Source organism: Erythranthe guttata, chromosome 3 (assembly GCF_056151865.1).
Source record: "Erythranthe guttata isolate IM_541 chromosome 3, IM_541, whole genome shotgun sequence".
Lineage (NCBI taxonomy): Eukaryota > Viridiplantae > Streptophyta > Magnoliopsida > Lamiales > Phrymaceae > Erythranthe > Erythranthe guttata.
Genome location: NC_142535.1, coordinates 10588785 through 10612323, shown reverse-complemented (window position 1 = coordinate 10612323; position 23539 = coordinate 10588785). Strand labels below are relative to the sequence as shown.

General features: G+C 34.6%; 1 protein-coding gene and 1 long non-coding RNA gene across 2 annotated transcripts; one reads left to right on the top strand and one right to left on the bottom strand.

Annotated features, from left to right (window-relative positions):
* Positions 1–8655: 8655 nt before the first annotated feature.
* LOC148771759 (F-box protein At3g22350-like) lies at positions 8656–9105 on the bottom strand. Its single transcript, XM_088815214.1, has one exon. It carries the CDS (start codon positions 9103–9105, stop codon positions 8656–8658), a length of 450 nt encoding a protein of 149 aa, XP_088671340.1.
* A 7499-nt stretch (positions 9106–16604) lies between these two features.
* LOC148771758 (uncharacterized) lies at positions 16605–17397 on the top strand. Its single transcript, XR_016030526.1, has 3 exons — positions 16605–16666; positions 16924–17006; positions 17116–17397. It is a non-coding gene; the product is annotated as an uncharacterized LOC148771758 (long non-coding RNA).
* Positions 17398–23539: the final 6142 nt, after the last annotated feature.

Sequence of the window (23539 nt, the reverse complement as noted above, 5' to 3'; positions counted from 1 at the left end):
TAATGGTGTACAACTATACCATAGATATCTCTACTCGATTATTGGGAACCACTTAGAGATTTCTAGGGTGAGGGAGTTCAGTGAACTCGTCAACTTACGAGCACCCACTTATGCATGCCGATATCACAATACCGTTTACTGATGAGATGCAGTACACATACACTAAGTGCTAGTCTTCATGGGAAAGGCCGATATCCTCATTAGTGGCGTAACCCTTCGACTAGGAACACGTTTAACAGTTATAATACTTAAGCAAATATCTCACGATCCTAACGATCAATTACTAGTACTTGTAATAACTGTAAGGACTATATCTATGCTTGTGACAAAGGGACAAAGATATAGAATGCCAAGGTGTTTTATCATTAATACGAATAAAGGTTCGTTTATTACAATAATAAATACGAAAGGCCACAGCCACAAGTTGGCTTGTTGGTCACCTACTCTAACAGCTATATGGATTGATGATAATTCACGTTATAGTACAGTGGAAGATGCTTGGAATTACCCTGTCAGTGGCTCTCCTCAGTTCTAAATCCACTCCAAAATAAAAATTTTAAATCTGCTCTTAAGAAATGGAATGTCTCTCACTTTGGCAACCACAAGGAGAAAATTTCTACTCTCACAGAGAAGATCCAAGCTATCCAAAATAGTGATCAATCTGCCGAAAATCTTGCAATTGAAAAAGGTTTGCAAACTGACCTGGATATTTGGCTCAAAAAAGCTGGCATCTTTTGGGTGCAAAGATCTAAGGAAAAATGGCTTAAAAAAGGCGACGCAAAGACCAAGTTCTTCCACCTTACCACCCTTATCCATGCTAGAACAAATATGATCATCTCTATCAAGAATATGAATAGTAATCTTGTTTTTTAAAGAAACCAGATTGGAGATTGTTTTTCCACTTTCTATAAAGAGCTCTTCAAGTCTAACCACAACCCCGCCAATCCCCCTTATCCTGATAACCTGGATCATCTTTTCCCTCCCATCATATCCTCCGAGAACAACACTGATATGTGCATCATTCCAACCCCTTCCGAAATCAAGAAAATTATTTTCTCCTTTGCATCCATCCTGGACCAGATGGATTATCCCCTATTTTCTACAAAACCTTCTGGAAAACTACCAAAAATTCTCTAATTGCTACTATCCAACATTTCTTTAAACATGATCATCTGCTCAAAGCCTTGAACCACACCTTTATTGCTCTTATTCTGAAAATTCCCCCACCACTTCAAAGTTGAACAATTCAGGCCCATATCTCTATGCAATGTCATTTACAAAGTTATCTCCAAAATCCTAGCAAATAGATTAAAGCCATTTCTGCCCTCTATCATTTCACCTCTCCAAATGGCCTTTGTAGTTGGAAGGAACATCCATGAAAACAATATAAACTCCCAGAAATTATCAATTACCTTCACAAAAAGAGAGGAAAAAAAGGATTTATGGCCATTAAAGTTGATCTTGCAAAGTCTTTTGACAGAGTTGAGTGGGGCCTTTTGAAATCTGTTCTTACTAATCTTGGCTTTTGTAAGAAATTTTCAGGTTGGATCCTGCAGTGCATCTCCACCTCATCTTTCTCACTTCTCATCAATGGATCGCCACATGATTTGGTCTACCCTTTTAGAGGAATTCGACAGGGAGTTCCTCTCTCTCCATTTCTCTTTGTTCTATACACTGAACTCTTATCTAGAATGTGGAATCTGGAAGAAAACGTAAATCAGTTTAAAGGGATAAAAATTTCCAGAACTTCTCCATCCTTATCACATTTGTTGTATGTTGATGATTTAACTATTTTTTTGCAGATCCTCTGTTGAAGATGCCTTTTGCATCAAATTTTTTTTGGATAAATTCTCTAGTTGGTCTAGCCTTTTCCCAAACTCCAAGAAGTCTTTTGTTCAGTTTAGCAGTGACACCCCCCACCACTCCGCGCTCTCCATTCTCAATACTCTCTATTTTGGTGAGTGCTTCAATAAAGAAAAACATCTTGGCCTCCCTTTTTGTTTGCCAAAATCCAAAACTGTAGCTTAATGATCTTGCTTCAAAAATTTCTTCTAAGCTCAGTGGATGGAAAGCTAAGACTCTCTCTCAAGCTGGTAAAACTGTTCTTGTTAGTGTTGTTGCCCATGCTATTCCTTCATACCACATGTCTGTCTTCCTCCTTCCTAAAAACATATGTCTCAAAATTGATGCATCCATTAGAAAATTTTGGTGGAGGGAAAACTGCAATGGGAATTCTTTCATGCCTAAAAATTGGGACTCTGTGTCTTCCAAATCAGTAGGAGGGTTGGCTTCAGGAGAATGTATGAGAAAAATAAGGCTCTTATTTCAAAACTTGTCTGGGCTCTTTCCTCTTCTTCTGACAAGCTTTGGGTTCAAATGCTCAAAAGCAAGTACCTTAGAATGCAGGATTTTCTTACCAGCTCTTCTTCTTTTCCTAAAAATTCTTCTTGGATTTGGAAAGACATTGTTAGAACCAAAGCTCTCATTCACAAAGGAGCGTGCTTCTCTATCTAAAAAAATCTCAGATGTCCTTATCTGGGATGATCCTTGGATCCCATCTTTTTCTGGTTTTAAACCTTCCCCTCTCCCCCACTTATCCCTCCCAATTTCCTCCATCCTTCTGGTTAGAAGTCTTATTCTGGAAAATTCAAATTCATGGAACATAAACCTCTTAAGTGAGTTGTTTCCATCACATATTGTCAAGGAGATTAGGAGAGTTCATATTTATCCTATCTCCCAACCAAAGAAGCTCTTTTGGTCTCCCTCATTGTCAGGAGTTTCTCATCCAAGAGCTCTTACCTTACTGTTATTGGCATTAGAATCTCCCATGCTCGTCATTCTTCATTTTTTCGCTGGAAATCCCTCTAGAATGCCAAAATTCATAACAAACACAAGCTTTTTCTTTGGATAATTATTAATGATGTCCTTCCCACCAAAGTCAAGCTTAACTCTTTCATGCCTATTAGTTGCATCCTCTGTCCTTTATGTGGTTTTGAACCTGAATCTACCAATCATTTATTTTTAAAATGCACTTATATTGAGCAAATGTGGTTCATATCCAAATGGAATCTTAGTCTGGTGCATTTTAGAGATGAACCAATTTCTTCTTGGATTGTCTTTCATTCTTTAAAAAAAATAATGGCTTCTTCCCTTCAAATCAACTTAGAGAGGAATTTATTGTTTACTTGGCAGTCTTTTTGGATCAGATTTGGAATAATGGTAATCTCCTTACTCATGGTTCTCCATCTCCTCCTCTTCAGGTTTATTCGGCAAAGGCCACCTCAAGTGCTATTTCCCACTGGAATAGCCAACTATCTAGCTCACTTACAACAGGAAACAAGTTTACCCACTCATGGTCCAAACCTCCCATTGGATGGCTAAAAACTAACACGGATTGCTGCTATAAGGATGGAATTGCTTCCTCTGCTTTCATCATAAGAGATTCTAATGGGTCCACTGACTATGCCCACTCATCCTTCCATCACTGCCTTGATCCTCTCTTTGCTGAAGTTTACGCCATTCATGATACCTGCCTCTTTTCGATTCATGCAAATTTGGATAAAGTGATTTTTGAAGCTGATTCTTTGGATGTTGTGCAATTCATCAACAACAACATTGCCATTATTCACAGATCGACCAAGGTTTTGATTGAAGAAATTAGAAAATTTTGGTTTCTTTGTCCAAAATGGAAATTCAAGTTTTTCTCTTGAAATACAAACTTCGCGGCTCACAACCTTGCGAAATGGTCTTTTTCTAGATGTTGGAATGATGTTGTTGATATTAATTTGTTGTCGTTTTTTTGCTTTTGCGATGGGGGATACCCCATTATTGACAATTTAATTTTTTATGTTTAATGCAATTTAATTTACTTACAAAAAAAAATGACATTGATGAAGGTAATTTACATGGGAAAAGTGCTTTTTAGTCGTTCAAATTATTCCCTAGATCTTAACAAAGAAGTCCCATTCATACAACACTTGTCGAAGGTGTGTATGCAAAGAGCTGATGACAAGTGGCGACTACGAGAACGCAATGGTAAAATCATTATGACTTCATAACATCAAATATTTATATGAAATTGTTGACAATGTGTTTCTTCAATCAGTAAATTATTATGCATACCATAAAATTCAATTTCAGCTTTTGACTTTCGAGACCACTGAAATAAAGTCCATTGATTCCTCGATTCCGACAAATTCACACAAGTTTAACGACAACAACGGCTTTGAACATCAATCAACGTTGGTCGTAGATCACATATTTATCCGTAGAATAGTTGTACAAAATCAGGGCCACCGCCAGGAGCAACATAAACTGGACTTCTGAAATTGCAACAACGTCATCAATTTTGACATCGATGATAAATTTACTCGAACAATATTATCGAATAATACTACGACCTCGCGAGGGAGAGAAACGGAGGAATTTAGTACCATTTTCATGAAAATCCAGAGATGGCTAACTAAGATCCCGCAAATGGTAGAATCGACAATTCGCGAGACACTGCCCAATTTGCTGATTAGACAATCCGTAAAATTGGATCGCACGCCATCTATGAATAATCGGGGATCTACTTCAAAATGAGTTAATAGCACAAAACCCCCTGTGTAATCTCAAATTGCCGAAAAAGTCCTCATGTTAAAAATATTAGCAAGGAACCCCCTATATTGTGTTTTATGAAGCACACTGCCCCTAACTTTAAATTTGATGGTTGGCTTATATGAAAATAACGAAACTACCCCAATAAGTATTTAATAATATGTCAGTTTTAAACAAATAAAATGTAAAAAAATCAATTGATCTAAATAAATAAATAATATCACCCAAATGGGTCCAAACCATCTTGTCATCTTCTCTCCCCCTTCACTGGACGTCTCTGGCTCACTAGGAAAAGGAGTCCCGTGAAGAATGGTTGGCTGATAATGGTGGGCGGAGATGTTTTTTTCCTTTTTGTAGATTGGAATAAAAAAATGTAAGGACGACAATTTCGGTGGATGGAAATTTTGGATTCTGAATTTACAGAAGCTGTGGTGGCATTAAAAGGCGGTGGCGCGGCAGTAGCGGGGATGGATCCAGAGAGTCGGCTTCGAGTTTGGATGGAAAGGATTCTTCGATTTTTCGATTTTCACATTCTTCTTATTTTTCAGATACGACTTAAGTTTCAGAAATTGAAAGAAAATGCTCTGAATGTTTTTGTATTTTTCTGGGTTGTGCCGAAAAAGTTTGAGGATCCGTTTTTCTTCCCTTTTGTTTTTACTGGATTTGGAATACAAATGAACTTCAGGCTCAAAGCTGGGTTTGGTTAATGGTTTTTGCTGAAAACATTCACGGTAAAGAAGTTGTTGTTCTTGAGGTTGAAGAGGGCTTAATTGAACATATGGAGGACTCAATTGAAAATTAAAAAAAAAAACGTTTTAGTACTTATATAAATTATGCCGTATTTAGGTATTTTCGGGTCAAGAAAAAAAACCCCAGTCGCATTCATGGCGAGTGCAACGCACGGTCAGCTTGCAGGGACTTTATTGATTTTGACTAATTTTCATAGGGGGGTATTTGTTAGTTGTTTTAACACAAGGGTTTTTCAACAATTAGAGATTACACAGAGGGTGGTCTTTGCAAAAAACCCACTTCGAAATCCACAAAGCATAACAGTGAGGAAAGGGGGTGGAATTCGTCCAAACAAACAAGTTTGTCTAGAAACAGATCGTTATTACCGAAGGTTTTGAATTTCAACGACAGTGACAATAAAAGTGCTAACAAAAGTGTTGATGCCTCGGACACAGTTGATCTCATTAGCGATGATGATGATATTGATGGCGATGATGTACTACGTTGGAAACGAAGACCAATTCGAGTCTTCCGTAGGAAAAAACCTTTGGATGGGAAAACAATTATTAGAAAACTGGTCAATAGAGATTCTGATGTGAGGTAAGAGTAATTATTATTGTAATAATATAATAACGTTACAATGTATTACATTGGCGCTAAAGAAATGCACTAATGTTTTGCACATTGGTCAGGTTGTTCTGAATTTTGAAAAATAGTATATTAATAGGCAACATATGTTGACCTTGCTCCTAGCAGCTAACATTAATAGTGGGACCGTAAGTCACTGTATTTGATTTTTTTTCTATTGATCTAGTTATTTAAAGTATATTTCGATTTCAATATTTGTTTGCCTTATATAGGTGATCGACTCTGTGGCGTATACGCGGGCGCTACAAATGACTGAAACAGAAGAAGATCGATCCTCCATGTTGGTACATGTCTACTAAATTTTCAGTACATATTTGGTGAAAGATTATTATTTACATTTCATATGATTTTTATTTACATCTGCTTTCGAATATAAAATTAAAGAAAATAGTAATGTAAATTGTCTTGTACTTCGGTAAATGATGATGGAAGACACCACCGGGAGCATTGAGGATATTGTTGACAAATATTTTTCAAAGGATAGAACTTTCGTTGGTTTCCTATCCACTGTTAAGAATATCCACATACCAATTAGTGACAATTGGAACATTGGTTTCGTGTGCTGATGGATCTTAACACACATACGGTGTCTACTTGTGATTCTCTATCTACAGCAGAAACAGATACTCATCGGATGGACATTGTCACGGAATTGGTAATTACGACATAACTCTGTGTACGGTTCCGTTACTATTGACAACAATACATGTATAATTAATTATTTTCTTAATAATGCAGGTAAACAAAGCTAAAGAATGTGTTGTTGAAATGGGACAGCGTAAAGGCGAAGATGAGATTCAATTCGACACTCATGAATTATGAAAAGGCAAATTGGGTACCCATTCAACCAAATACGTAAGTTAAAGACAATGTAATTTTTCTTCATACTAGGCATGTATGACTGTGGATTCTCCATGTGCATGCTAATGCTATTGGGCAGGGAATTCAACGCACCATTGAGTAACGTGAGCAATAATTTTATGCTTAAAGAGATTAACAATGCATTTGGTTTTGCTGAACATATATGAGTAGCAATATTATTTATCTAACTAATCTTTCGTAGGAACAATCAGTAATTGCAAGAAAATGTTGGCATGAAATATGTACAATAGTCCATATAACATGATTAAGTACTCAAGCGACAATTCAGATAACGATTCGTGTAACGAGTTGACCTATTGCTGTTTTTTTTATACAAAAGATATTGCTTCATATTACATACAACATGTTATGAGAATATTTGGTTTTTAGTTCCGGATTAATTTTGACATATTTTTCCAAGTTTTTTATGACATATTGTGACATGTTCTGATCAAATAAGAGGTGTTATAAGATGTTAAAAGGAGCTTATAAGAGCATCTCCAAGGTTACAAGCTAAAAAATGTAATGCTATATCTATTATACCTCATGAATAGTGTTATAGCAAGCTACTTTTCTCCTTATCACTCCAACCATATCATCTATTTTATACCATTCTATTATAATTTATTACTTTTTCATTATTTATTTGATACTTTAAACATACCACTTTCTAACAAACCTATTATTTTAATGTTTTTATCATTTAGCTTTCATGAATAGTAAATGGTATATATAGCATTTGTAGATGAACTTTTAACTTGTGAGCTAAAATATACCTCTCCCTTTGGAGTGAGTTTTTTCTTCCTCAAAAGCTATATTTGCTAAATTATTGCTTTTACCATCTCAAATTGTCTATGGTTGGAGATGCCCTAAGATATTAGAGCTTATGAGATGTTTTAGAGCTTATAAGCTCTTCCAAAATATTTGGTAATTTTTTTAAAAACGATCTTAATTTTTTTTTAAATAAGCTGTTGGAGAGCAAATAAGATATTTAAAAAAAAAATACTTCTACCCCACCATTTTATTTAAGATCTTATAATAATTAAAAATAGAAAATAAGTTCATAATTATCCAAGCACTCCGAAAATTAATCCTAAAAATAAGATGTAACAGCATATCAGCTCTTAAAACATCTTATCAGGCGTAAGAACTTATCAACTGTTTAAAATAAGGTTAATCAAACACCCTCTAAGACATAAACAAACACAATAATTCATCCCTCCGATCTTGAGTTCTTTTGCTTATCAAAAAGATAAAAGATATGAAGGAGAAATTTTGGGAATTAAATTTGCAACTGGTTCAAATCTACAAGAATGCAAATCAAGTTTTATTTTTTATAAGGGGCAATTCGCTATAGCTCCCTCTATCTTATAATTTATGTGTATAAATCCAAGTCAAAATCTCTATATTTTAATAAATTAATAATATTTATTGTGTCAAAAATACCCTTAGTCAAATCAAAATCAAATCCCCTAAAAATATCTCTATCAAAACAAATTTTCAAACATCTCTCTTACAAATATTAATAGAAAAAATGAAGAAATTAGTAAAAAAAAAAATACTATTTATTGTACAAATTCATACTCTAAAAACGACACCACCGACGCCTATGACTCCGTGAACTGCAAATAGCAAATGACGCCTATGACATCGTGAACTGCAAATAGCAAATTGAATATTAGAATTTGTATTATTGAATTGCAAACAATAAAATACCAATGATTTAGCCGGAAAACAACAACCTGGAAAAAAATAATCCAGAATTTGCATTATTGAGTTGCAAAAAAATATTACGTATGACTTCTCTAAATACAAACATCAAGCTAAGCTCGACTCGGCGTAGGGTTTGGTTTTGAATTGGGGCAACTCGTGGAACTCGCGGGTTAACGGGTTCCATACGACCCACGCCTTATTATTTTGGTAATAATGGGAATAGAGAATCAGACCGTTGCAAGAGGGCGCCGGCAAATGAGGTACGTCGGTGACGCCTGATCGGGAGAATGGTTTGACGGCGGTTACTTCAATGGTTTGTTTGGATTCGTTAGGGTTTAGGGAATCCAAATTTAACGAGTAGAGGAGGGTATTGGTGGTTGAGTTTCTGATGAGGAGAGTGTTGGAGGAGATTTGAGTGTGGGCATGGATTCTGACGAAGGATGGATCGTCGATGATGCGGTGCCACTCCTTGCAGACTATTCGGAATCGCAAGAGGGGCTCGCCGGTGACTCGCCGGAGTATTTCTTTTAACAGGTCGGAAGGGATGTCAGACATTTTCGGAGCAGCAAAGAAATTGAAATTCAAAGAAACATGGTGTGGAAGTTAGGGTTTGGGGATTTGTGTAATTAATTATAGCTACGTCCCTCTCATTTGGACTTCATCCATACTTTCCCCCTCCTTTTTATTTTTAAATTTTGCCTTCAAAGCACTAGGTTATAAATTGTTCATATTTCATTTCATAGGTAAAATTTGACAAAACCCATTAGATATGTGCAATAAAGATGGACTCAATTTCTTTTTTTTTTTTTTCTAATTTTAAGGTAAATTCAAAATATTTTTTAATAATAAAATTTAATTATGTTTCACTATCGTATCTTATGGTTGGAAATTAATATTTTCTCCATAATTAAATTTTCACGTTGTCACATCAGCAAAGATAACAATTTCACAAATCTCGGTCGTTAATTTTAGACGTACCGTTGCGTGAAAGTGGGAGTTTGAATTTCAAAAACGACTCCACGCTAATGTGATCTGAGTAGCGGAGGCGGCGTCTGATTCTACAGAGTGGTTTTCACAAATTATCGTGCGAATTTCAGTGCGTATTGATGTGGAGGAGGAGGAATGGAGGACGACTGCCCTGCTATAGGCAGTGAGGATAAGATGATTATGCTGAATCATTTAAGGAGTTGATGTCATTTTCTTTTTTTTTTAGTTCCAGCTCTTTGGATTGAAGTGTTTTTTTTTTTTTTTTTTTTTTGAAATATAGTTCTTATGTTTTATTTAAATTTTAAAGAATTATTGTACCAGCTTGATGGTTACAAACTTACAGTAATGTAATTAGATATGTGTTTTGTCCTATTTGTGTATTAAAGCATCTGTCTCTTTTGTGTTTGTAAATTGCGTGTGAATCCTTCTTTTAATGCAACTTTTTCCTTCGGCTTATGTACGAATTGTTAAACTAAAGTGTTGAAAATGTAATTTTCGAATTTTCAACATAATTGTGGATTATTATTTGTGTCTCAAAATCACAATAGTAGATAGGATTATGATGTACAAAAAGATATTTTGAAAAACACTATATTAGTAATGCAATAAGAAAAAAAATTACAATGATGTCTTTACGTATTGTAAATTACGATGTAAACCTCATTAGGCTAATCATGTTGTGAACAATAGTATAATGAGAATAATATAATGAGTGAATAAATCGAATCTTGAATAATGACAAGATCAAATAAGAGGGTATTTGAATAAGATCTTTTTTAAAAAATACTCCTTTCTACATATTGTGACATGTTCTGATCACTTGATTTTCTTTTTATGATGTTCTCAAAACTTTGATATCTATTGAAATTGCAAATTGTTGGTGATAACAAAATTAGGGTTTATATGGATTTGTAAAAAAATCAAAAAATAATCCATACAGGAGGGTGTTAGTGTTCATATGCATTTGTAATTAGGGTTCTAAGTAAATTTGTAATTAGGGTTCTATAACATGTTAGGGTTATTATGGATTTGTTAATTGAAAAATTAATCAATATAAGATTCTAGGGTTCCTTTGGATTTGTATTTAGTGTTGTAAGTAAATTGATATTTTTTAGATAAACACTTTTAATCGAAATATTAACCAGTATAAGATCCTAGGGTTACTATGGATTTGTGATTAGGGTTGTAGGCAAATTGACAATTTTTTCGATAAACACTTTTAATCGAAAAATTAATCAATATAAGATATTAGGGTTACTATGGATTTGTGATTAGGGTTCTAGGTAAATTGACATTTTTTTAGATAAACACTTTTAATCAAAAAAATAATCAGTATAACATGCTAGGATTCACATGGATTTATTTGTAATTAGGGTTGTAGGTAAATTTGATTTTTATTTTTCATAAACACTTTTAATCGAAAAAAATAATCAGTATGATGTTAGGGTTCATATAGATTTGGAGTTAGGGTTCTAATTACTATCTCGTTTTGTTGGATTACTTTTAAATTCCATGGATTTGTTTGTAATTAGGGTTCTAAGTAAAATTGATTTTTTTTCAATAAACACTTTTAATCGAAAACAATAATCCGTAAACAATTCTAGGATTCCTATGAATTTATTTGTAATTAGGGTTCTAGGTAAATTGTTTTTTTTTTTTTTTTTGATAAACACTTTTAGGGTCCTAGTTAAATTTCAATTTTAAGTAAATACTTTTAATTGAAATATAATATAGATAATGCGTGTAAGATTAATTAAGAGGTCGATCATAATTCTTTTTTAATAATGTCCTTATTTAGAATAATATTGACTTCTGGTAATTATGTAAAATGATAGTTTGTATTTAAAATAGATTTTAATTAATTATTTAAGAAAAATATAGTCGGGGTAAATTAGAAAATTCGATGTTAATCCATTTTATAGTGATTTAATAAAAAATAATTAATGGAAGGCTACTTTGGTAAATGATTTATTATTTATAATATCATCCATGTTATTTTCCTAGGGTGATATCTTACAAAATTAACAGTCTATTGTTATGGTAAGATTTATTCGTGGTAATAAACAAATTAAATACATATAATACTTTTCGCTGACAATTTGATTTCAAATTACATTATAAACCTATTTTATAGGATAAATGGTAAATAGGGCCATGACAAGACAAGGGCACTTAATTAAAAAAAAATGTCTTCCAAATAAATTCAACTCATTCAAATTTATTTGCAAATAAGAAAAACTTTTTAAATATACCAAAATTACCCTTAATTCCTTCAAAACCCTAATTCAACTCCAATTTCATGATTTACACCCCAATTTCACAAATTAATCAATTTTGACCATTATTCCAATTTTGACCCGCCACCGCTGGAGACCACCGATCTCCGACGTTGACTTTTTTTTTTCTTAAAAAAAATATTTTAATTAATATTAGTGTCTTGACTGCTAAATTACTGTCTCGAACAGTAATTTAACTGTCGGAGACAGTAACTTTTTATTTATTTTTTTCTTAAAAAAAAATATTTTAGTTAATATTATTGTCTTGGCTGCTAAATTACTGTCTATAATAGTAATTTAACTGTTTAAGACAGTAATTCTATTTTTTTTTGATTGAAAAACTTTTTTTTTGAATGTTTTTCCGGCAGGTCAACCGCCGGTCTCTGGCGTTGACTTCTTCTCTCTCTTTTTTTCCTTAAAAAAAATTATTTTAAGTAATATTACTGTATTGGTTGCTAAATTACTGTCTCCAATAGTAATTTAACCGTCGGAGACAGTAATATTATTGCATGAGACAATAATTTTACTGTATTATTAAATTCTACCGTCTTGACCTGTAATTTTGTTGTCTTCGACCGTAATATTACTGTCTCCGACCATAATATTACTATCTCATGCAATAATATTACTGTTTGGGACAGTAATATTAGTAATATTATTGTTCGGAAAAGTAATATTCATAATATTATTGTGCCAAACAGTAATGTTACTGTCGGAGACAGTAATTTTACTGTTTGGGACAGTAATATTAGCAATATTACTGTTTGGGACAGTAATATTAGTAATATTACTGTTTTGGTATTCAATATTACTATTTCAGACAACAATTTTGTAGTTAACACAATAATTTAGTGAGAAAAAAATTTAAAAATAGAAAAGAAAAAGTCAATGTGCCGAAGACTGGCGGTTAACGGCAGTTGACCGGCCGGAAAAAAAATTCAGAAAAAAAAGGTTTTCAAAAAAAGACAAACAAAATAAAATTAACGCCGGAAAAAAAATTCAGAAAAAATTTATTTCCTGAAAAAAAAATCAAAATAATTATGAAAATGGGGCTTTCGTGATATATTTGTTGAAATTCGAGGTCAATGTGTAATCTTTAGGAAGTTAGAGTATAATGGATGAAATTGATAAAAAATATATGAATGAGGGTATTTTTGACAAAGGACATGGGTATGAATTTATTTACAAGACTGTTTTTTGGTCTGGACCTATGTGCATTTAAGTCCCTTGTGATGAGCATTTTTGCCATTCGCCCTATTTTATAATTTATACGTGCTACTTTAGACATAATTATTTGAAGTTACATATGTTTATAAGCATTTTAGAAACATACGATGTGATGGATGAATAATAAATACAGACCTTTCTTTATGCATAAAAGTAAAATAATTATACTCTCGTTAGTATATATCTCTTCAAGTCAGTGCATATACTAAAAAAGAAATACAATTCAATTGTAGTGAGTGTTAGGAACAGGGTGGCCTCGGCTTTAAGGATCTTGAAAGCTTCAATATTGCCCTACTAGTGAAATAAGCATTATGCATGGCCGATCTTGAAGTCTCCAAATCGTCTATTGTCGCAAGTGTTGGCTGCAAAATATTTTCCAAACGGGCGATTGCTATCAGCAGAGTTTTGGGGACTCCTGACCGAATGCTTACCAACTAATGTCGAAAAAGTCAGGCTATCACCCGTGTGTGATATGTGTAATAGTGAGGTTGAGACTTCACAACAATGTAATGGCATGGAGGCGATTTAGCAGCACTTCCTGCCAGAGACCTTGGATGGGGTCGGTTTCGACTCAGTTTGGTACTGGATCATATGGAGACATTGCAGCAGGTTTTGAACGGTGATGATTTTAAGGTGCATGGCCATGACAGTAGCATGGAAAACATGATAGAATAGAAACAAGAATTTGAAACAGGAAGAGGCGCTCCGGATCCGGTGAACAAGTTACGTAGCTGGTGTCACACGTTTATTGAAACGTAAGCTACATGAAGTACATCCGAGTGAGTGGAAACCACCGCCGACTGGGGTGTTCAAATTAAATTTTGACGCAGCCTTCCCCTCCGACGATCGAGCCGCGTTTATTACGGCGGTAGTGGCAAGAGACCACAACAGTCAGTGCGTTGGATGGAGAGTGCAGCGGCGTTGGGGAGTGGTTCCACCTGTAGATGGGGAGGCCCTCGCGGCATTGAAAGCAGCACAAATGGCCAACGAGAAAGATTGGAGGAATATATATTATTATAGAAGGGAACATAATTCAAGTAATTAGGCTTTAAGGGATCGAGATGGGGCGGGCTTCTCATATGGCGCGTCCGTGGATGAGTGCATCAACATGCTGAACATGTTTGACTGTGTTGCTTTTCAATTTATAAAACGTTCAGGCACTTCTCTTGCTAAGTTACCATGTACGAACGTGTTACAGGGCATGAGTCGGTTTTATCAGCCAACCGATCAATTTTCAATCCGCTTTTTTTAGGTGATAATTTGTTGCCGGGCCTGTAATTTTAACCGACACATATAAATGGGTCGGTCGGTGATTTTCAGTTTACTCAAAAGTCGGTTAATTGGGAAATATCGGCCAACCGAATTTTTAATAATTTTTTTTTATAAATATTTAATTATAATTCTTATTTTTTTTAATATTAAAATAATACATAAAAGAAGTAAAAACTCAAAACAAAAATTTATAAACCTCTCCGTACTGTTTCTATTTTGTAAATTTTATTTCATATTCTTCGTTATATATTTACTTATTGTAGAAGTTTAATAAAAAAAATCTTAATTTTAAAGTTAAGATTTTTACAACATAAGTTTTCCCAAAATTTTGAATATTTTTTTAAGAACTGTTAAAACATCTTATTATTGTAAAAAAAACAACAAAAAAATAAAAAATAGACGGCCGATAATACCGACCAACCACCCATTGTTTACCTGACTAAGTCGATTGCCAACCATTACCCGGGGACGATAAATGGTTTTCAATTTTTAACAAAATCAGGTAGTCATGGTCGAGTCGAGTAGGTAATTGTCCGACACGACCCAAGCCCAGCCCTAATAATGAGACATTCATAATGAGACACTCATGCGGTTCTCCGAGCTCTGGTTAAAGCTAAAGAATTTGAATGGCCCAAAGTTATCATCGACGGTGATAATCTCTCGGTTATCCAGACCCTACGGGGCTGCTCCGTCAACTCGGCATCCTTTGGTGCGTACATTGAGAATACTAGTGTGATTGCGTCTTCATTTTCATCTTGTTGTTTTGAATATATTAAACGCTCGGGAAATTGTTTGGCCCATGCGATAGCTAAATATTATGGTCACTCTTGCACGGAAGGTGTTACACTTCCTACCCATTTGGCGCATATTGCCTAATAATATTCATTATTTTTTCTTCAAAAACAAAAAAAAAATATAGTACAATAATAAATATGTATATATATGTATACGAAGTAAACTGTAGTGCGTAATACTAATATATATCAAACTGTAAAGAATACATATATTATAATATTAATATTAAGTAGTATTGTGAGCTTCTGAGAGATGCTGAAGAAAGTTGATGATTTTTATTATTCAAAACCCAAACATCTATTTATACATGAATTAGTACAAACATTGTCATGCTAGCAACAATGGAAAACATGATACGTATTAAGTCTTTATCCACAAGTCTTAAACTTGATCCACAAGTAGTTAGACTTAGTTCACAACTTGTAAATAAATATTATAATACTCTCCCTTGGACTAAGTATGTTGCATAAGCTGCCTTGTTAAAAACCTTCGCTGAAAAACCTAATGGGACAAAACCAGTCATAAGGGAAAAAGAGTGCAGCGCACCATTGCTCCCCCTGAAATGAGCAATTTGACTTTGAGATAGTTTGTCAATCTTGTTTCATTTTGGCTTTTCTCATACCAATGTCATATACCGATTTATCAAATGTGGATGTCGGCAAGGACTTTGTAAATAAATCAGCAAGATTGTTTCATGAGCGAATTTGTTGGGCATCAACCTCCCCATTCTTCTGAAACTCATGTGTATGAAAGAACTTTGGTATATATGTTTGGTCCTATCACCCTCACCCTTTATATACCCGTCTCTCGTTTGTACTATGCATGCAGCATTATCTTCATAAATGATAGTGGGCGTGTCTGTAACTGGATGAAATTTGCATGAATTTCGTATATGAGATATTGGGCGTGTCTGTAACTGGATGAAATTTGCATGAATTTCGTCTGTAACTGGATGAAATTTGCATGATCTTAGCCAAACACATTCTCTGCCAGCTTCATAAAGATCTATGATTTCTCAATGATTTGAGGAGGTGGACACCAATGTTTCTTTGGTAGATCGCCAAGATATACATACATGCATCATTTTAACAAAACAAATATCCAGTTTGTGAACGAGCTTTGTGCGGATCAGGTCTATATCCCGCATCGGCATAACCAACTAACCCCAAATCTGCAGTACCACGGAGATATCGAAAAATAATATGTTTAACACCATTCCAGTGTGTCCGGGTAGGCTTATAAGTGTATCGCGCAAGCACATTTGCCGCAAAAGCGATATCAGGTCGAGTGCATTGTGCTAGATATATTAACGCTCTGATAGCATAGAGATACGACACTTCTGGGCCACGTATCTTTTCATCAAATTCTTTAGGTCGGAACGTGTTCGGTACCCGTTGAACTCAATAATTATTACAAACCGAATAATTATCATTCAATAAAAAATTTAAACACCTATGAGAAACGGGGTTAGAGAGTACAGATATTTCTACGAATTCGATGGCACAACGGCACCGGCATGACGGCACAACAGAACCACCTGACCGCAGCATTTTAAGCAGGTTAGCAAATAATAAATGTTTTTAGCAAAAGTATGAAAAAGTTGATAGTTGGGTAGAGAGATTGGATGAAAATAAGAATACTATCACTATAGATTCTAAGATTCATCTAAGTAATCTCTGTTAATGAATGGTGTACGATCAAAAAATACAAGTCTAGATATAGATAATTGCATTGGTTTTGCTTTGCATATGTGAGTGCGTAATTTATTTATTTTTTATGATATTTTCTAACATAATGCTTAATCTTTTCATTGAAGGTCATGTTGCACAGTAATGAATATTTTCAGGGGAAATCAACCACTGTATAAAATCAACTATCTATTGCATTTTTCTCTTAAAGGTATGAAATTGCATTTTTCTCCTACAACATGTTATTATCTTAAAATAAAAAAAAAATAAAAAAAAAATGAAATTTTGAGCTTGTTCTGGTTTTGTGATTTTGTTCTCAGGCTCTCCAAAGCACCTGTCAACAAAACTTGGAGCAAAAAATGTTTGAAAGAAGTAGCCAAAAAAGGTTGGACGTATAAATTCAAACTTATGAACGGTGAAATTTATGTATTCTTTTTTTTCTTCGGTTTACATGGATTGATTCATTTTTTATTAGTGTATAGGAATGTTATTGTACTAGCTAATAGTACATAGCTGATGGTACATGAGATTGTTTGATACTTTTGTTAATGAACGGTGGAGAATTTATTGTAATAGTTGATGGTATATAGATTTTCTTTATATACTTTGGGTTTCATCATGGAGAATTCATTGCATTATGAATTAATATTTTTTTTATTACTTTTTTTCATTTTTCTAACGGAAATATCCGTTAGACATTTAGCAAGAAGTGTTACAATGAGAACCGTCACAATTACATCTCTAACGGATATAACCGTTAGAAAATTTAATTTTTCTAACGAAATTTTACTTTTTCTAACGGTTATATCCGTTAGAAATTTCCGACCTTGGATTTCTAACACGCGTTTTTTAACCCTTTTTCGCCGTTGGAAAAATTATTTCTAACGGATATAAGTGTTAGAAAAGGGCTTTTATGGTGTAGTGGAAATAGAATAATAAACACAAATAGAAATTACAAAATATTATAATTAATATTTATGCTAACCCTACTGATTCGACTTGCGAATCAGTGAAGATGACGATTCTTTCCGGCTCAGTCCTCAAAGTTGTTCTCGTCCAAGTCCCTGTCCAGGTGCCTCCAGCACTCCAAGAATCGAGCCACACCACCACAAACAGCCACCTTCTGTCAAAACCCGTTCTCACTCGAACACTCACTCAGAAAATCCAAATACCCGAACAGATACTCACACAGATTAGTATCAGCAGAAAAACCCACGATCCGACTCTACACACACATCCCAAAGATTCTCAAACACAGCAGAATTTTGGGAAGATGGAAAGTAATTAATTGGTTTTTTGTATCCCTCACCCTTTGGGGCCAGAAGAATAAATTTACCCTCAAACGAGTAACAAAGAGCGAATAAATGGCAGAGAAGATCAGATTCGCCATGAAAGACGAACCAGAAGAAAAGACCGATATAAGAAGTGGCGGAGAAAGAGAAGAGACATTTTTAGGTTTTGCTGAATGAGAGAGAGGATAGGGTTTTATATGGTGGAATGTGTGGCTGAGATTAGATTTGATAATCTAACGGTCATAATAAAACCTGTACTAAAAGTGGTGGTGGGCTGATTCCTTTTTTAGAGTGGGCTGCTATCAGAAGTGGGCCTGGGTTGGTTTTAAATTAATCATCTGGGCCCAAACACCAACAATCTCCACCTGGACCAGATGAGTCATCGGAACAGCAGTTGAGGTCATCATTGCCGGGTAAATGTACCTGCACTCAACAGAAAAAAAAGTTATTACATAATTTATTTGCATAAAATAACATTACACTACGAAAGCAATAAAAAATGAAATACGTAAAGTTAATCAACCTTTCGTCTCGAAATTTAGATTCTCCAAACAAGACCTAAATTTTTCGATGGGTGGGCATTTAGTGCCTTTATCAGCCGGATTAAATTCGGATGGGATCTTTTCAAGTCTAATTTTGCCACGATCCACTATATTACGAATAAAGTGGAACTTAATCTGTATGTGTTTAGTTCTCTCGTAGAAAACCGGGTTCTTACATAGTTGAATACCTGATTGGCTGTCTGAATAGACAACTACTTCTCCATTTAAAAAACAATTTCCTTAAGAATCCCTTTAAGACAAATGGCTTCTTTTATAGCCTCAGTTGTAGCAATGCTTCAGTAGTAGATAAAGCTACTATACGTTGCAAGTCAGATTTCCAACTAATGCAAGAGCCACACAAAGTGAATACATAAGAAGTAGTTAATTTCCTATTATCTCTATCATTAGCAAAATTAGAATCCACATATCCGATTAATTCAACACCCTTATTAGATTTGGAAAAATTCAATCCCAAGTTCAACGAACCTTTCAAATAACGAAGAAGCCATTTAAGCGCTTCCCAATGCTGCATACCGGGATTAGACATATATCTACTTAAACAACTAATTGCATACGCAATATCAGGCCGAGTACAAACCATAAGATACATGACAGAACCATTTGCATTGGATTAAGGCACAGATTGCATATCATTTATTTCAGATTCAGTAGAAGGAGACTGAGTCTTACTTAGCAAAAAATGGGCAGCTAATGGCACAGAAGAAGGTTTAGCAGAATTCATAGAGAATTTTTCCAATATCTTTTCAACATAAGAAATTTGATTAAGAAATAAGGTATTGTTACTACGGTCCTTATCAATATTAATTCCAAGAGTCTTCTTGGCATCTCCTAAGTACTTCATATCAAATTGTTCACTTAGACACTTTTTGATATAATCAATGGATTTCAAGCAAGGACTGATTAGGAGCATATCATCAAAATAAATTAACAGAATGATAGGAACACGAGCATTCTCCATAAAATAAAGGCAAGGATCGAAGTCACTTCGTTTAAAATTCAAAGAAAGCATGCAAGAGTCAAATTTCTTATTCCATTGCCTAGGAGATTGTTTCAAGCCATACAAAGACTTTTTAAGCAAACACGCATGTTCACCTTTATTTGGATCTATAAAGCCCTCGGGCTGTTTCATATAGATCGTCTCATCTAATTCACCATGCAAAAACGCAGTTTTAACATCCATTTGCTTCAATTCCCAATTAAAATGAGAAACTAAAGCAAGCATAATACGCACAGTAGTGAATTTAACAACAGGGGCAAAAATTTCGGTGTAGTCAACACCCTCTTTTTGAGTAAAGCCTTTAGCCACAAGCCTAATTTTATACCTAATGGAATATACCTCATTTTTTACCTTAAACAGCCATTTGCAATCTACCACAGAACAATTAGCAGGTTTAGGCACAAGTTCCCAAGTATGGTTAACATGCAGCGATTTCATTTCATCATTCATAGCATTTAACCATTCGGTAGATTTATCAGATTTTAAAGCATCTTTATATGACTTAGGCTCATTTCCATCTAATGATTCAAACACATTGAACACATGTGAGGCAAGGTGAAAATCATCAAAGTGTTTAGGTTTCCTAACATGCTCACGTCTAGGTCTATCCCTAGCAAGATGATAATCAGACAAATCATCAACGTTAGGCAAATCATTTTCAACAGTTTGATCTTGCAGATTTTCAGATAATTCAGAATCACTCACATCATCACATTTATTAGGCAATTGTTCCACCTCATTTGGAGTAGATTGAGGAATAACCACATTAGAGACAGCAAGACAAGGAAATTCATATTCATTAAAAATAACATCCCTACTAATTATGGTTTTATAACCAAAATCCCCTTTCAACCAAAGCCTATACCCCTTAACCCCATCGGGGTAACCTAAGAAAACACATTTCATGGAACGGGGTTCAAGTTTATCACCTTTATGGTGAATAAAAGCAGCGCAACCAAAAACATGCAAGTTTGACAAATCTACTTTCTTACCACACCACACAGATTCAGGTATGTCGCCATTTAATGGCACAGATGGAGAACGATTAATCAAATAAGTAGCACTCAAAATTGCTTCACCCCAAAACAAATTTGGCAGTCCGTAGCTAGTTAACATAGCCCTTACTCTTTCGAGAAGGGTTATGTTCATTCGTTCGGCCACACCATTTTGTTGTGGGGTGTGCACAACAGATTTATGCCTTTTAATTCCAGATTCAGTACACAAAGTATCGAATTCTAGGTTGCAAAACTCAGTACCGTTATCTGTCCTAAGTGTTTTTATCCGTTTACCGGTTTGATTTTCAATCAATATTTTCCAGGTTTTAAATTTATCAAAGACATCCGATTTTTTCTTTAACAGGAAAACAAACACTTTACGAGAATAATCATCAATAATAGACAGAAAATAACGGTTTCCACCATGTGTAGGAACACTGGCGGGACCCCACACATCAGCATGAATATATTCTAGGATTTTCGTGCATCTAGATGGATTAGGGGAAGGGTTTTCAGGAAAAGGAACATGCGTTTGTTTACCTAGAATGCATGAATCACATAGAGTCACAGAAGACACTTCATCATTTCCAAAATACTGATTTTTATGCAATATACTAAGCCCTTTATTACTCATGACCTAGCCGTTTATGCCATAATTCAGATAAATCATTTTGGACAACATTCACAGATGCAGAAGATTCAGCAGAACAAACATACATATTTTCCATTCTCAAAGCCTTAAACAAATAACGGCTACCCTTCATAATATTCATGTAATCATCTCCCCAATCCCACGAAAACCATCATCTTCAAGAACAACACAAGAGATCAAATTATGACTTAAGGTAGGAACATGCATCACGTTTTTCAAGGTTAACACATAGCCCGTAACAAATTTTAAGCATACAGTTCCAATACCATTCACAACTATCCTAGTGCCATCAGCTAAAGTAACACCACAGTTTTTCATTTGCACATAGTCAGAAAAAACTTTCCTACGTGGAGTCATATGATATGAACATGTAGAATCAATAAGCCATTCATTCTCACTAAGAGAGGCTAACACAGAATTCACAGAAGCATGCATACCACTTAGCATAAACATCACCAATATTATCAGAAACTTGATTGACATTAGCAATTTTCTGATATCTCCTAGGTTTAGGGAACACATTAGAAAAATGGTTTGGGTCGCCACAATTATAGCACTTCCTATGAGTATTCGATTTCACATTATACTTTCCTTTCCACTTGCCATTTTTCTTGTTTTGAAAATTTGAAGAACTTTGACCATTTTGATTGAAAGCCGGGTTTTTGTTTTGAAAACGATTTTGTTGCTTTCCTTTCACAAAGTTCACCTCACCAAAAGATTTGTTTCTCTTGTTCACTTTTAAATCCAACTCCTTACTTTTCAAAGAATTTATAACAACATCAAGAGTCACAGAATCCCTACCATATTTAATGGCAGATTTTAAATCATTGTAAGACTCTGGTATGGCATTTAAAAGAACAATAGGAGTATAATCATCAATATTTTTATCTCCAGTCAATTTAATATCTTGAACAAGTTTTGTAAACTGATCGATGTTGACATCAATCTCTTTATTCAAGTCAAGTTTAAATCTGAAAAAAATTTCGAGCAAAAACATTTTTGATGGCAAGGAAGTTTCAGTATAAAGTTCCTACAACTTATCCCATAGACTTCTAGCAGAATCATGCTTTCCTACTTTTCTAGTCACAGAATCACTCAAATTCAGAATAATAGAGGCATAAGCAAGTTCATCAAATTCTTCACGTCTGACATTAGCCATAAAAACATCTTCTAAAGAAATAGCTTTGAAGCATTTTTGTTGAATTAAAATACTTTTCATTTTTTGTTGCCAGATTGAAAAATCACCTTTTCCATCAAAAGGAGCCACAAAATAAGCAGTCATAGAAGCCATTATTCAAAACACACAGCAGGATAAAAAATTGCGGTTGCGCAAATAAACGATACTAAAATTAAAGAAAAACAAGTAACGAAGACCTGGCAGTCCTCCCTCAACTATCCCAACCAGGTCAGGAAGCACTAACAGTTCTCGCAAGCTGGGTTTTTGTGTAGAGAGAAAGAGGTTAAACCAAATCGAAAAATAAATCTATATTTGGTATCGTTAAGACAATTCAAATAAGTAGAGGAATAAATAAAAGTGAATTTAGCACACACAGATTGAATCACATATTCAGCTAAATTAACATAAATGGACACACAGATCCAGCACTTAAAGGACACACACATCCAACAATTAATGGACACACAGATCCAACAATTAATAAAGGTGGACACACAGATCCAGAATCGCAACCAACAAACAAACAAGAAAACGAAAACCAACCATAGGGGGTTTAGAATACAATACCTGAGCAAAACCCATGGTAGGGTTTTGTACGCCAGTTCAACTGGTACAATAAATTATTGCTCTGATACCACTGTTGGGTACCCGTTGAACTCAATAATTATTACAGACCGAATAATTATCATTCAATAAAAAATTTAAACACCTATGGGAAACAAGGTTAGGGAGTACAGATATTTCTACGAAATAGAATAATAAACACAAATAGAAATTACAGAATATTATAATTAATATTTATGCTAACCCTACTGATTCGACTTGCGAATCAGTGAAGATGACGATTCTTTCCGGCTCATTCCTCAAAGATGTTCTCGTCCAAGTCCATGTCCAGGTGCCTCCAGCACTCCAAGAATCGAGCCACACCACCACGAACAGCCACCTTCTGTCAAAACCCGTTCTCACTCGAACACTCACTCAGAAAAACCCAAATATCCGAACAGATACTCACACAGATTGGTATCAGCAGAAAAACCCACGATCCAACTCTACACACACAGCCCAAAG

Excerpts from the sequence above, each read along its gene's own strand:
- LOC148771759 (XM_088815214.1), bottom strand. The coding sequence starts at position 9,105 with ATGTCTGACATCCCTTCCGACCTGTTAAAAGAAATACTCCGGCGAGTC.